Raw genomic sequence first — 15,175 nt, forward strand, 5'->3', positions numbered from 1 at the left:
CAGGCTCGATTATTTACAGACCGCCGCCATATAGCTGGAATATTGCTGAGTGTGGCGTAAAACTAAATTCACTCACTCACCTAAATACCAACTTGTTACCTCATAATACAGCCATTGTATAGATAACTGGTCTGATAAAGTGAAGCCCCGTCTCTTTCAATGAATTTCCCAATAACTATTAATAACTTTAATGTCCGTGCAAGTTCAGCTGGGTCAGATACGCATGTATTTCGTGACGAAGCCGTTTCAGTTTTCTATACATTACCCTTGATATAAAGTGTCTAGCTGAAAGATAAATTGAAATAAGAGATATTAAAGCAGTATAAATCGAATATTTATAAGTTGCGAATGAATTGACCTATTTTTCACTTCTACCATGGATACCCTTTTTATTTTTGTGTATATCCTATTCTCCTTCTATTAGTTTGTCATAGATACTTGTGGTGAGGCATACTTTGCTCAGGTTTTCGCAAACATCTGTTATAATGGTTATTTCGCAGCAAGATTACACATAGTCGTTGAAAACATTTCATCACTCTCCTCATCGCAACGTACGTTGCATCACAGATACCCTGCAAAAGGCATTACGTTGAATTAAAACATATTTTACGTTTTCTCTGTATTTTTCGACGCCCCTACTTTTAAGGAGTGTTAGACTGACTGTTGTTTGTGTTTACTCAAGACATACATACATCCCCAGGATAACAGACCGGTTCTTGGCGCCATGTTTGATTCATTAACAATGTTGAATTCATTAAATGTATGACCGTCTCTGCAGTGTCAGTTTTGTTAGATATATATCGTTTCATTGCATCAACCACTAGTTTGACTTTCCAGAAACCGTTATTAACAGACAGGTTAAAGCCGCATTAAAGTTAAATACGGCGGAAAACACAACTGTTACCTTAGCAGGGTCTGAATTCCAACAACTTATGGTTATCACAGAAATGTATTTTTTGTCAATCTGCAGGTGAATTTAAGAAGCACGCCATCTGGTGGCAACTGAGTCCCGGCTGTGTTATAGCGGGGTTCCTTGGGGTTCTGTCAAGCGAGCTGAGCGTCTTCACTTTGACGGTAATCACCATGGAGAGGTTCTACGCCATCACACACGCTATGCAGCTCAACAAGCGACTCTCTCTGCGACATGCAAGTGAGTACTGGAGAAGTCCTCACGCATTAGTCATATAACGAGGGTATCAAATAACGCTCACAAACTAGGGGTTATTTGAGAAAAGCCCCTCGGATATATTTTACAGAATCATGGGCATCGATTAGGCAACTGGGATGACAGTGTCAACCAAGTTGTCGAGTCAGTATCAGTGTCAACCACCCGAGTCTGTTAGTCGCCTCTTACGTGAAGATCCGATCCAGGTTAAAATTGGTCTTCAGCAACCAGTGCATGTGGTGTTGGGATAAAGGGATCAGGTGATCAGACTGATGACGTGGCTGACACATGTCATCGGTTCCCATCCCGCAGATCGATGCTCATGTTGTTGATCACGGATCTGGTCCAGGCTCGATTACAGACCGCCGCCACATAGCTGGAACATTGCTGAGTGTGGTGTAAAACTAAAGTCACTCACTCACAGGTGGCCCAAATGCAGCAGTGATGTTCGTTACTATGGTGATCTCTTCATGTTATTCCCAGGTTACATCATGCTTGTTGGGTGGTGTTTCTCCATCCTGATCGCGAGCTTACCCATCTTCGGCATCAGCGATTTCAGGAAGTTCGCAGTGTGTCTGCCCTTTGAGATCAGCGGAGTCGTGTCTAAGGGTTTGTATATACTGGTATATCTTCTTTAAAACATCTCTTTAAGGACTCGTTCAAAACAGGTTACACTTACCATTGGTGGAATTCCGAGGCATCTACACAGGATCCCTTTGTCAGTGTATTTTAGTCCTTCAGAGAGACAGACGGGTCCCTCGTCTCAGTGCGATTTAGTATTTTAATTTGATTTCACGAAGCTATTCTCGTGATAGAACGTTTGTAAGGTGACACATTTTCAAGGATTCTTTGGTTACTTTCCATGTGGTTTTAAATACAACGTAGAAACATTGGTTTATCTTAGTACCTTGAATGTTAAAAAATGAAACCGAATTCGTCTTGATTATGGAAAATATTTTCATTTATACATTAATTATTGAATATCAACTCTTCACACTTTCGCGGTAGTCTTGTGGTTATAGTGTTTGCTCGTGAGAGCGAACACCCGGGTTCGATTCCCCACATGAGTGCAATGAGTGAAGCATATTCCCGATGTCCCCTCGCCGTGATATTGCTAAGAAAAGCAGCGTAAAACCATACTCACTCACTCACTCACCCACCCACCCACCCACCCACCCACTCATTCACTAGGACAGCAGCGATGCATCGAACTGTCTTAAGGGTATTGCAGTTGTTGAGTCTCTGGCAGCTATTGATCGGTGGTAGAAAGGAAAAAACTATCGATGCATTGGCTAGCAGTTGACTTTATATTTTAGCATTTTTTAGATATTTTTGCCTTCTGTTTTTTATTGTTTGGATGCAGACAGACAGCTTCATTGAGTTTCTTTCTGTTTCAACTGTTTACTCGATCTGGGTTTCAAGTTTTTTGTCAATTATTAATAGAGAGTGAAACTACTTTAACTTGTTTTTATTTCTTGTAAACTACACATTCATTTGGGAATTGACTTCAAATGAGACAATTCAAGGAGAGAAAAAAAACTATCGCAAATAGTATTGGCCACAATGGACTATCACTAGCGCAGTAGTATGTTGCGATAGACTGTCGCAATACTTGTTTCTCCCTCAATAGTCGCCCCTACCCACCCACTCCCCGGTAACGACTCTATGTTCGGATCATGACCCTGCAAACGTTCCAGATAAGATATAAACATGGGCTAAATTGTTTTTAGACTGAGGTAATTTGATCATAGATGAAATATCTTTATGTCCTTTCTGAACAAATACATCCATGTAATGTTTCTTTAGGACGTTGTAAAATGTCCTAGCGTTAAGCTGACAGATCACTCCGTACATAACAAGCCCAATTTACGCAGCAATGTTTGGAAGTATCACATGAAAACTGCAGTAAACCTTTCAGGAAACATGTTAGTAGGAATAACGTATCACCGTGATATATCTAGCAGCAAACGAACACCGAATATCCAGATAATTACCACAAAATGCAGCACTGCGTGGGTTTTGAGACAATGGAAACGTATTTACAGAATTATCACTGTTGACGTTTAATACCGACTATCATTAAGGCGAAAGTTTTATATGTTTAACAAGAATATTCATGACGCGTATATTTTGTTCAGAACGGATTGTTGCAGAAACATTCTCCAGTGTTTGCTTAACTGTTTGGAACACACAAAAATGTGGTATTGGATTTCTGTCCAAGGAACTGAGGAACTTGGAACAGCAACTGTTTAATGGTGTCTCTCAGTAAACGTCTTTTAGATTTCCATTGTATTGGAACATTCTTCCCTTCAGCCCATTCTCTCGGAAACTCACGAAGTACTATATGCTTGATGCCGGTGTTGGTAGCTACGGCTAAACGTCATTCATATTAGTAATAAAGTAGTTGTATATCCATGTATTGTCCTTGCACGTCACTTAGAGATTTCTTCGTAAAGTTGTAAAGTTTCTATTAAAGATCCAAATTAAAATAATTTTATTTTCTGATCTGCAGTCGTCGTTACACCAATCAGTTTTTGGAATGATTTTTTTTTTGTTTTTATGCAGGCAAACTCGTGATATTTTCTTTTCTTAATCGCATCAGTACTTCTGGCCCGTCAGATCAAGTCAGCTTCCAACTTGTGATCGTTTGTTTCGTTTGTTTGGTCCCGGTGGGATAGACGAGTGGTTAAAACGTCCGCTCGTCATGCTGAAGACCCGCGTTCTATTCCCCTTATGGGTACAGAAGCCAGTTTCTGGTGTCCCCCGCTGGAAAATTGCTAAAAGCAGCCTAAAACCACACTCGCTCCCTCATTCCCTCACTCACTCACTCGTTTGTTTCCCCACAGAAGTCTGAGTCAGGCATAATTGCGGGCATTTCGCATTAAGCTGACACACTGTGTCGTTAAAAATTTTTTTTTTGCATATCGTATTTTACCGATTCTGTCACGCCTCACTTTCTCCTGTATGCTCCTGGTACTGACACTGTGAGGTCGCACAGAAAAAATGAACAGTAGGGCTGATTACATCGACTTATTATTATATCAAACTCACATTTTAGTAACTGGTATATCATTCTGATTTGGGTTGTCAAATTTCTATTTCCACACCCACTGATCACTTATGTTATGGTTTAACGTTGTTAAACTCTGTGTTGAAAAACGCACAGAGGTCAAGGCTAATGTTATGTCGTCTTTTTCTGTTCAGGGTATGTCTGCTTCATCATGATATTCAACGGCATCTCCTTCTTTATCATCCTGAGCTGCTACTTTATCATGTACCTCTCCATCCGGGACTCCCAAGCCTGGAACTCCAACGACATGCGAGTAGCCAAGAGGATGGCCCTCCTCGTCTTTACCGACTTCGTCTGCTGGGCCCCCATCGCCTTCCTCTCCTTAGCAGCAGCCTTCGGGAAAAACCTCATCCACTTAAACGAAGCAAAGGTCCTCACCATCTTTATCCTTCCTCTCAACAGCTGTGCAAATCCCTTCCTGTACGCAATCTTCACGAAACAGTTCAAGAAGGACTGTGTCCTCCTGTGTCGACGTCTGGAAGATTCGTCCATAGCGCGCCACTTCTCCAGAGTGAGCAACAGACACGGAAGCTCTTGGGTGCCCTCGAGACGTCCTTCGGGGCTGAATAGTCTAGTTCCAGGAGAAAAGCGGGGCAGCAACAGCAACTCAATGAGCATCGGGAGCCAGTATGGTGGCTTAATCAACTACCACTCCGAGTCCAACAATGTCAAGAGCGACTCAGAGAGGAGTGAGTGTGACAACAAACAGAGCACTAAACCATTTTCAGCTAAGGATTGCCCCCATTGCAAATGCCGAAGCGTTAAGGGTCACAAGACCAAGAGAAACAATAAGAAAAATGTTGAACACAGAAAGCATGGTTCTGGCAGAACCGATGCGGACTCTCACATCATCCTACACCAGGAGTTTTGTTCCAAGGACAAGATGGATGATCTGAATTGCACCACTGAGTCGTATTTAACGTATGACGAAGAGGATAATCACCACCGGGCGGTTTGGATCAAGCAATCCGGGACTGTATGTGTTGATGCTTCGTGTTCATGTTATGCTCAAAAGACCGTTCCTCCGCTCAAAGGGCAGATAACTCTTCCAGTTGTCGCTTTTCAAGGTCATCAAGAAAAAGTAAGTTTTCATTCTCACCGATCCAAAAGTCAGAAAAAGACACTCTGGACGCAAAACATCCCTTGTTGTAGCACTGAGTCGAGTCCTATAGATACAGACAAGCACTGTGACTACGATGCGGTCCTGATGCCAGAAAACTCGAATAGCTCATCAGACAGGTGTGTGCAGTGTTGTAGCGGAGTGTCCACAAATTCCCGATCCAAATCCGCAGGAGTATTTGTTGAAAAGTTGACCCAGTCTCAATTTGACATCCAGCTCGTGATAGAGGACGGGTCGCACATGCGCAGTTCGTCTAAAAAGAGACGGAAATCGGATGAAGAAAAACAAGGCGAAGCCACCGAATCAAGTTTTGTTGAACGCAAAGCCAAACTGTCTTGTCCTGTCATGGAACAACAAGAACAATCTGGTGATACTTTATGTGTTAGAAAACGTAAAAAAGAAAAGATAGACAAGAATGTGCATCTAAGGTTTTTCACACAATCTCTTGCAGAACACGATTTTATTCAGTCATCAGTTGGGCGGTCCAACAGTCTTGTTGAACTGACTCAACCACAACTCACAGACTTGTACCGACCCCCTTGCAAGAGACTAAGCCTAACCCCGGGGCAGGAAGGGTATATGCTGCTTAATAACTCTAACAGAGACTCTGCATTCGTGGACGACGACGACGAATATTATGCTGACAGTAACTTTTTTGACCGGAAGTCCCGGAAATATGATTCCGGTTTGGTGAAGCGCCGACAAACGGCGGAAGACGCTACTGAAGAAGAGGAAACAGCGCAGTTATTGTTTAGTTCGACTGATAAAGTCCTGGGCAGCAATGAGAGTGAAGCGCTTAAAAGCTCTGTACAAAATGTGTCAAGTTTAAAGAGCTGTGATAAAGAAAGCGGTTTTGTGTCGGAGATGTAAACAGAATTTTAGTTTCTTCACTGGGTTTCAAACAATGCTAATAGAATGATATGTATATTGATACAAGTACACCCTTGAACAAAAATGAGCACCAGTGAGTGTTCCTAGATATTTCTATGTATAAAAAAAAACACTGCATGTTTTTCTTCTGGTATGTATTTGTTTCTGTTTACAGAATACAGAACCTGTTTTCCTATTTTGTGACATACCGATACAATATGTATTTGACCAGCCTTTTTTGCCTTGTGTCATATCACGACTTCGTATGTGATAGATTTATTGTCCGTACGTTTCGTTGAGTAATATACGAAAGTTAAAGAGTTCTCCCAACTTCTAAATGCCCTTCAAAGACCTTAAGGAAGAAGAGCTCAACTTTTGTCAAGGTGTATATATCTTTGGATTGGTCCCAGTGGTTCGAATCCCAGATTCGACGCATGTATTATTTGGCTTGTCGGCAAAGACTTTTGTGGAGTATTCATCTCCTTGGATTTCAATGGTAAAATCTGAACTGAGATATCTGTACAAAACCTAGTTTGTATCTTCGTGTTTGAACGAGATGTATACTGCAATGCTGTGCCATACATTGTCACTTTGCCATATTGCTCTTAAGTCGATTCAAGACGTGGAAGTCTTCTCGTAATGGAGAAGGATAATTATTTAGCGGGGACTTTTATGATATACTTTGGGAGAAATTTTAAGGATACACGTTTGGCTACCATAGGAAGTGGAAATATGAGAAACCTTGAAACAAAAGTACAATCGAATATCCGTTCAATATTTAAAGCAGTTTCTACAATAAAATCAGTATTATTCAACTGGGGAGTCAAAAACATTTCAAATCTCAAATATCCAGAGACAGTATTTGATGTTTTTAACTGTCCGAAATTCACGTGTGACTGATATACGCTATTCAACAGAAGTTCAAGAACATGTTTGCAATTACAATATATAGTCTGTCGTGATAAACTGTACATAGTAATATTGAGGAATCGGAGTTTCACGCTGATTATTAGCACCATACCAATGCATGTGGATTTAATTTCGACTGAGTCACAGTGGTTGTCGGCACCATAATGAATGTTCTGGTGTTCTTTTACTTCCTTTGAATAGTGTATTTTATCTTGCAAAGAATATAGAACTCGAGAACATATCGTTATAATCCATCCAAGTACTAAGATTTTGATACTGAAGAAATATATTTTAGCACTTTGTTATAGCATGCCTTAAGAAAGTTGTTACTTATCTGATGATTAGCTACCGGACGTGACCCGTTAGGCCCTATGCTGCTGTTCAGTATTATCACTGTATGTCCTTCTGAATATCGTTAGTTTTAATGTGGATCATGAACAGGCTTGGGCTGTAGTGCAGTGGCTTGGGGTGAAACCTTGACGGAGTAAAACATGTAACTTTAAACAGTGCGGGGAAAAGTCAAATAGTGTTACAATTGGAAATCCTTGATTTTACGCGGCCATCGTGGACGCCATCTTTGATCTGGGGTAAAATTGGGCCAATAGATAGAGTACGCCCCAAAATATGTCCAGAAGGGGAAAGTCAAATAGTGTTAGAATTGGAAATCTTTTATGGCAACCATCTTGGACGCCATCTGGAATTTTTCGTAAAGTGGTCCCCAAAATCAGGCACCACCCAAAATTATGTTTTATCATGATGTTTCCCAGCACTTTGCAAAGTGTCATGCTTCAGTCCGGTTTGTAACGATCAACCTCAAAATCAGACCCAAGCCAATGGACTATACACGACAAGTATAATCTCATTGAATTATGCGTTCTTTTAAAAATATTTACAGACGTTATATGGTATTGAATGTTTATGTAAGGCCGTCAGTTTTTACAAAATGAATGATGCATGGTGACAAGGGTCTTGAACAAAAGAATGCTACGACTATGTGCAGGTATGGTATCTTTGTACAACAGCACCATGACGTCTTTTCCGTTTGACCATATTTGGTCTTGCTTTCAAAGAGCGCGCGAAGGAAGAGACCCGAGGACGCTGGAACGATGATGAGTAATTCGTTTACCTGACGGAAGTACATTGATATAGCGGTCCTTAGTGGTCCTTAGCTTGTCAAGTGAGCTGCTTACAATATGGCGGTCAAATAGTAAAGAAAGATTACTCTTACAGAACAGTAAACTAAGTGATGCGAAATTTCAGGTTTGGCTGGATTCGGAGCCGGGATGAACACTGAGCAACTCGATTTGAAACACCATCCCGATGTAAGAGTGTCCATTAGCCTATGTAGACGCATGTCTTCATCCATGCTGTTTCGGTTTTACTTGCGTGAAGCCACCCCATGTACATCACGGATTGTCTCCCTTGGAATGAAAACGCGATATCAAATCTATGTTTTGGTTCGAATGGTATTTTTAACAATTATAGCCGAGGACTTTGTCGATGAGATAACGATAATATTTAAATTCATGTCTCTCAAGAGGATATATACTTATAATTTAGCTCTTATAATAAGAGCCATTCATCCACACAGCGTCATATAACACCCGATGTATAGCGGTCGCTAGATTTTGCAGACTACCATGAAAACAGATTATGGGCTCTTTTGCCGCGGAAAGATTAACAATGGATAACAGCCGCACGAATGTTCTCTTTGGCCGTGCAGAATGTTCCTTTTAATGAAATATGAACCCTTTGGAACATATCCAGAAGCAATATTATAGCTAAGGTGATACCTAGACATAGCTTCCATAGATCAGGGTCTTATTTGGTCTTCAGTAACCCATGCTTGTCGCAAGAGGGAACTAACAGGATTGGATCACGGGTTCGTTGACTTGGTTGACACATGTCATCGTATCTCAATTGCTGATCACTGCCTGTCCAGGCTTTATGATTAGCAGAACGACGAGATGTAGCTGGAATATTGCTGTGTGCGGTGTAAAACGAATCACTTTCACTCAGTCACTACTAAACATGGCGCTACCACTATCGAAAGCCTTAGACTGGTGGAGGCGAGGTCAGCTTTTGTACCTCCTAGCCTGTTCTGTCATTTGTTCACAATCCAATGTGACTATATACTGCTTCTCAGCTCATGGTCGCGATTGTGTAGAAACGATAAAAAATGATTCACACTTTCACAATGTTCCGGTCAAGCTATCCCTGAGTACAAAGTTACTCGTTATTTCGAACGTGGAATACTATTGTGCTTTCCTCCAGTAGGTATTTTTACGTCGCTATCTCCAAATAACAAGCCCGACCTTATCCACTGAACTGGACTTTCGTTTTTAATACCCATAAAAATATATTCTCTGAAGACAAAATGCATATATATATATATATATATATACATATATATATATATATAATGTAGATAGCTTGATCTTTAATTTGCACACCGATGGTGCTTGTTAATACTAATGCCAGTTTTTTTGAAACGTTGAAAAGTCGTTGATTGTTGCTTCTACCATGCTATACTGGGGGAAACAAATATATAAATGCATGAAAGTAAAGGTGTTCCTATATTCTTCCCATGCTTTGTGTCGCACTTTGAGTAAATAAGACAAAAGAACACTGCGATGTGGTTGGTGTTCTCGTATTTTTTCCTTCGACATAAATGCTCACCCAAGATACCACTGTAGGAAAAGTATCCAGCCATAACAGGAGTTCTAGTAATATAAACGAATCGGAAAATCCCAATGCCTTTTTCATTAGTATATTAGTTGCGAGTGAATATACAGATTTAACAAAGCTAACAGATTTCAGATGTTCCGCTAAACACTGCGTATTGCATGCAACGCAGTGACTTTGTGAAATGTCCATACAGGCAGCTAAATGTGATCAAGTGACGATGTGTCACAAGACAGTTAAGCCTTTTGACTGTGGTGAAAAGTGTCGGTGACAGTCACGCTTGGTTTTCCGTGCTACAGATGTTGTTCTGTGTCAAACAAGGCGTGGGGGTAGGTACTGATTCTTAAGCGCTATAACGGTATGCTTTATTCTGCAATTTCATACATCTACGTGCGATACATCGCTGGAAATCCTGAAAATGATCACTTGCATATGACGCTTATAACACAACCAAGAAATTGCAGAATTTGCCCATTTAACTGTAACTCTTTAACCAGCTACCCTTGAAGATCCGGGCTGGAGGTGATCTTCAGTGACTCATGCTTGTCTTAAGAGGCGACCAGCGGGATCGGGTGGACAGGCTCGTTGACTTAGTTAACGATTATCACCGTATCCCAGTTGCGTAGATCGATGCTCATGCTGTTGATCAGTGGATTGAATGAACCAAACCAAGCTGAACCTGTGACCGGGTTATCTACAATTTGTCCCTGTTTTTCTGCCATGGTCAAACTTCGCGGAGAAGGAAATATCCTAGTGGTAATTACAGCGCATATATGGGTTCCCACACAACGCAGACTACATAAAGATTCGTACCAAAGGAAACGTAGCCATAAGCATTTGCATTTAATTATCCAGGGATTCGCAAACCTCTAATATTCCCGAATGTGGAATAAACAAGAGGCGTTTTCTCTCCTCGATGTGTTAAGTAGATATATACAGTAGGTGGGGTTTTTGTGTGTGGTGCCGTAATCTGTATTTTCTTTATCCAATGGAAACACTATTTTCATAAATCTACTATTATGATTTTTTAACCTTAAAGGTAATTTAAACAGACCTTTAAAAAACTGTTAAAGATAGCGTAATACAAAATATAGGATGTTCTCAGATTGCTCGTCATGCCGTAGGTCCAGGTTTGATTCCACATGTGGCTGTTCTTGTCGTGATATTGCTGGAATATTGCTAAAGGTGGCGTTAAACCACACTCACTCAATAATGAAACGTTTTCCGTGGCAGTAGGTTATATCTCCAACAAGAGGAACTTGTTTACGTCGCTCAGATGTCGTGAAAAGGTGACTTTTTGAGTATCCTGATCATATCATGAGAATCTGTTTCACCCACCCACAAGGTTGTGGGAAGGTTGTTGATTGACACAACACTGTCGCAACGTTAATATTGCGTCATTTTATAACCTTATGTCACAATATAATAACAACCCTGCAAATTTACGTTGAAGAGACGTTGTGCTTTGGGCTCCTCGTTATAACGACGTTTTCCTTTAAATTTTGGCGCACTATTTTTTACCTAGGAAATTTTCACTTTGAGATTATTTCCTCACTATTCAGCTACAGCTTCAGAAAACACGACCAACACAAGATGCAAATTGACGAATAAACATTGACGTGATTTTCTGCTTTGTTTCTTACGTACTGATCACTACTGAAACTATTCAACTATTAACGTTAACTGGAATGTTAAGTCAACGAAAATGCATTAGCATAAAACTGACGTATCACAACGTCCGACCATAGCGTTATGACAACGTAAATGGGAGTCCACAGTATAACGTTGTAACAACGTCAATGGGAGGCCACAGAATAACGTTGTGGCAACGTCAGTGGGAGTCCACAGAATAACGTTGTGACAACGTCAGTGGGAGTCCACAGAATAACGTTGCAGCAACGTCAATGGGAGTCCACAGAATAACGGAGGCCACAGAATTACGTTGTAACAACGTCAGTGGGAGTCCACAGAATTACGTTACAACAACGAAACCATAACGTTGTGACGACGTGAAATTGTTAACTGGTCAGTTATTGCTTTGGTTATGTAACTTCGAGTGTTGCTCAGGCTTTCAGTCACTAGTTTGAGTACCCCAGGTTCCGTTATTTACATATTGTCTTGATATCTCTGGAAGACAGCTGTCTTCGGCGTATAACAACCTTCCTTTAACTGTGGATATGAGAGACAGACCTGCCTTAGCCGATCGGGGATTCACGGACATGGCGGCCGTTAGTCCGTTCACGTAAATGGTCATGAAGATTGTCTTTTAGTTTTGAAATGTTTACGAGTTGCCTGATTAATGCATCAATTCTATTGCAAACAAATAAAAATTTAATAGTAAAATGTTGCTTTTATTTTGTTCTTTGAATCGTCAAATAGTCGATTCAGATTTTATGTTATTGTTTAAGGAAACAGGTGACGATGGGTACGGACAAACGTTATGGATGAACAACTTCTTTATTGAGGTAATGCAGATTCTAGTGTCGTCGACAAGCAGGTATGAGTATATGGTGAAACATAGAGACCAGTTAATACCAGAGAATACAAGGCCTCTACAAACAAATCTGACAGCAAATCAGCTATCACAAAACTGATTCAGACTGACCCAATTCATCAAATCAACAGGTCAGAGTTCACAGTGCGATCAACCAACCAACCTGATTTCACCAAACGAAAACTAACCGACGCCATCCACATCAAACGACACCGACCCCTCATCAGTAGAGAGCAAGGTTACATCACCCCCTCGGCATACGATGAACTCATCAGTCAAAATCACCTGATTGTGTAAACATGTTCTACTTCTGCTGTATACATGAAGCTGGCTTCTAGACGTTATCCTTTGTCATTACGCCGCTGGGTTTTTTTCAATTATCATCTTGTTTTTTTCCCCTTGATTATATAGTATTTTTATAGAACCCTGTTTTCTACTTGTGTCATACCTGCTTGACAACAGTAGTATATTACGGATGAGTGCACCACCGGAAGTACGTCATAGGACATCCGGTTCATGTGACCTATTACGTACTACTGCTTCCTGTCACCTTGACCTTGACCTTCATATGGCAAAAGTGTGTGTGTGTGTGTGTGTGTGTGTGTGTGTGTGTGTGTGTGTGTGTGTGTGTGTGTGTGTGTGTGTGTGTGTGTGTGTGTGTGTGTGTGTGTGTGTGTGTGTGGCCTATGAAGGAAAACACGAAAACCAAATAAAAAAAGAAATATAAACAACAACTGTTTTGAAAAGAAACACCTGTGTCAACATGGGTGTGTTCTGATTCTTCTGATTGGAATGAATGCAGACGCTGTATGGCACTCACCTGTTTACTCAACAGACAGTTCTTATGACTGGAAACAATGGTGTCAACATGGGTGTATTCCCCACCGGTGCAATCCGATTGAATGACTATTGTGCAGAATGTACATGTATACTCCCGTGGCTTCCTTAGCAAACAAACTGAAACACTTGTGTAAACATTCAAACTTGTCCAAGTTTACTGCACGTTGCTGTACTACGTGCTTCCACGTATTCATGTGGCCACCATCTGGTCATATAACAGGTGGCCTCGATTCCGGCACCCCAAACTCGCTGGTTCACTAGCCTGTTGTTTTGGGCAGATTGCCTACCACTTTTATACCTTCTATTCAAACTGAAAGTTGACGTTATTTTAATTTTGGCTAACATTTCTTAAAAAGAATTAGTATTACTTATTATAAAATAGTATTATGTATCGATAATAATTGATGACTATAAATTTCAAATACTGAGGCATTGGTTGGTATTGTTATGATAATGTTTTAAATAAATCTGGAACTATGTAATTCATGACAAGATTGATAATTAAAATGGAAATACATATACACCAATGACTTTCACATCAGAACGGAATAGTACGTCCTCTTGTTGGTGATCAGTTAGATTCACATATTTAGGTAAAGGTAAAGTTCTGACCATATGTGAATCAGGGAGTACTCATATGGACTCTCCTTTTAGTCCTCCATATTATCGTTTCCTACTTCCTATCAATTCTGAGCTCTCATGACTCGACTTGTATGTATCTTAAGATGGCACTCAATGAAAGAGCCCTGGTTAATCCATGTAAAATGTAATAAGTCGTGTTGAAATATGACCATGTTAATACAGTTGTCACATAGCTGTATGTTTCTTTGATATCTGCATGCACCCATAGGCAAGATAAGTGATTTATATACTTACTGCTTGGCAGGTGTAAGATGAGCCACGAGCAAACAAATGACCCCAATTTGCATATATGGGAACGCCCTTCAGAACATTCCATTTGAAACAAGGAGGAAACAGGTTGTCGACTAAATATTGAAAAGTTCAATTTCATCTTGCGAATCGTGTCGTGATGGTGTCTTGCTTAACTAAATCACTCTACGGGTCACGTGTCAAACAGTAACGGTATTGATTTCACGCCACGGTCAGCGTGTATTTTGCAATCTACCTGTAGCGACCAAGTGTATTCGTCGTGATTGCTTGTCCCGCCTGCTTGTCACAAACGCATTCACTGTGCTGGCTCATCTAATACTTGTCAAGCAGTAGTGCATGCTTGATGTCACAGGTCGGAGAAATAAAATAAAAGCAAAGACATACATTCTACATTTTTATCTATTGAAATAAGACTGAGGTATGTGTGACAGAGAAAGTCTTTTGTCTTGCCATTTTCATCGTATGGATGAAAGATATTTCTGATCTGGAGGCCCCACTTCGTCTGATCTCCGAGTGGTACAGACACTCCTATTTACTTATCAAACATATCTTTTGAAAGGAAACACCTGTGTCAACATGGGTGTGTGCGAGACCAGTGCAATCAGACTGAATGCACGCACTGTGTTAGCAAACGCGCCAAGAACAAACAGGGTGCTGCCAGGGTGTTGGGAAAGTAAGTGACCTTACTTCTATATCGAGGAGCGTAGGTTACTTCCTTCAAGACTCAGTCATGCACATGTTTATTGTTGTTTGTGTTGTTGTGTTTTTTTTTCTTTTAAAGGTTGACACACGTCATAGACGTGGGTTCTAAAAGAGAGTTCACGGAAATAGGGAACGCATGTGTCAACACTGCTGTGTCCCTGGCCGTTGGATGGGCTTGAATATATATGTATGTTACAGTGACATTGTGAAATCAGTTATTTCGTAAAATGACCAAAAATTTCAGTCATTTCATCTGTATCTGGTGGACGGGTTTGTGAGGCGTGGCTGCTCAAGACACAGCAGCTCTCAAACAAACAAATGTAAATGCTTCGAAGTCAAGCTGAAGTGCAGCACTCGCTGTCACAATAGGTTTAACTTATTGCGAAAATAAGATATTGTGATATGCTTTTGTAGGTTAAGTTATATAGT

The 15,175-nt window shown here is 40.6% G+C and overlaps 1 protein-coding gene across 1 annotated transcript in view; it reads left to right on the forward strand.

Moving 5' to 3' along the window:
• The window catches only part of LOC137261133 (leucine-rich repeat-containing G-protein coupled receptor 5-like), a 59,216-nt gene extending 51,843 nt beyond the window's left edge, over positions 1-7,373 (forward strand). The window contains exons 18-20 of the mRNA XM_067798827.1: positions 971-1,150; positions 1,649-1,774; positions 4,370-7,373. Of these exons, the coding sequence (XP_067654928.1) occupies positions 971-1,150; positions 1,649-1,774; positions 4,370-6,225 (2,162 nt within the window). The 3' untranslated portion in view covers positions 6,226-7,373. The remainder of the gene's footprint in view (positions 1-970; positions 1,151-1,648; positions 1,775-4,369) is intronic.
• Positions 7,374-15,175: the final 7,802 nt, after the last annotated feature.

This window comes from Haliotis asinina, chromosome 14 (assembly GCF_037392515.1).
Source record: "Haliotis asinina isolate JCU_RB_2024 chromosome 14, JCU_Hal_asi_v2, whole genome shotgun sequence".
Taxonomy (NCBI): Eukaryota; Metazoa; Mollusca; class Gastropoda; order Lepetellida; family Haliotidae; genus Haliotis; species Haliotis asinina.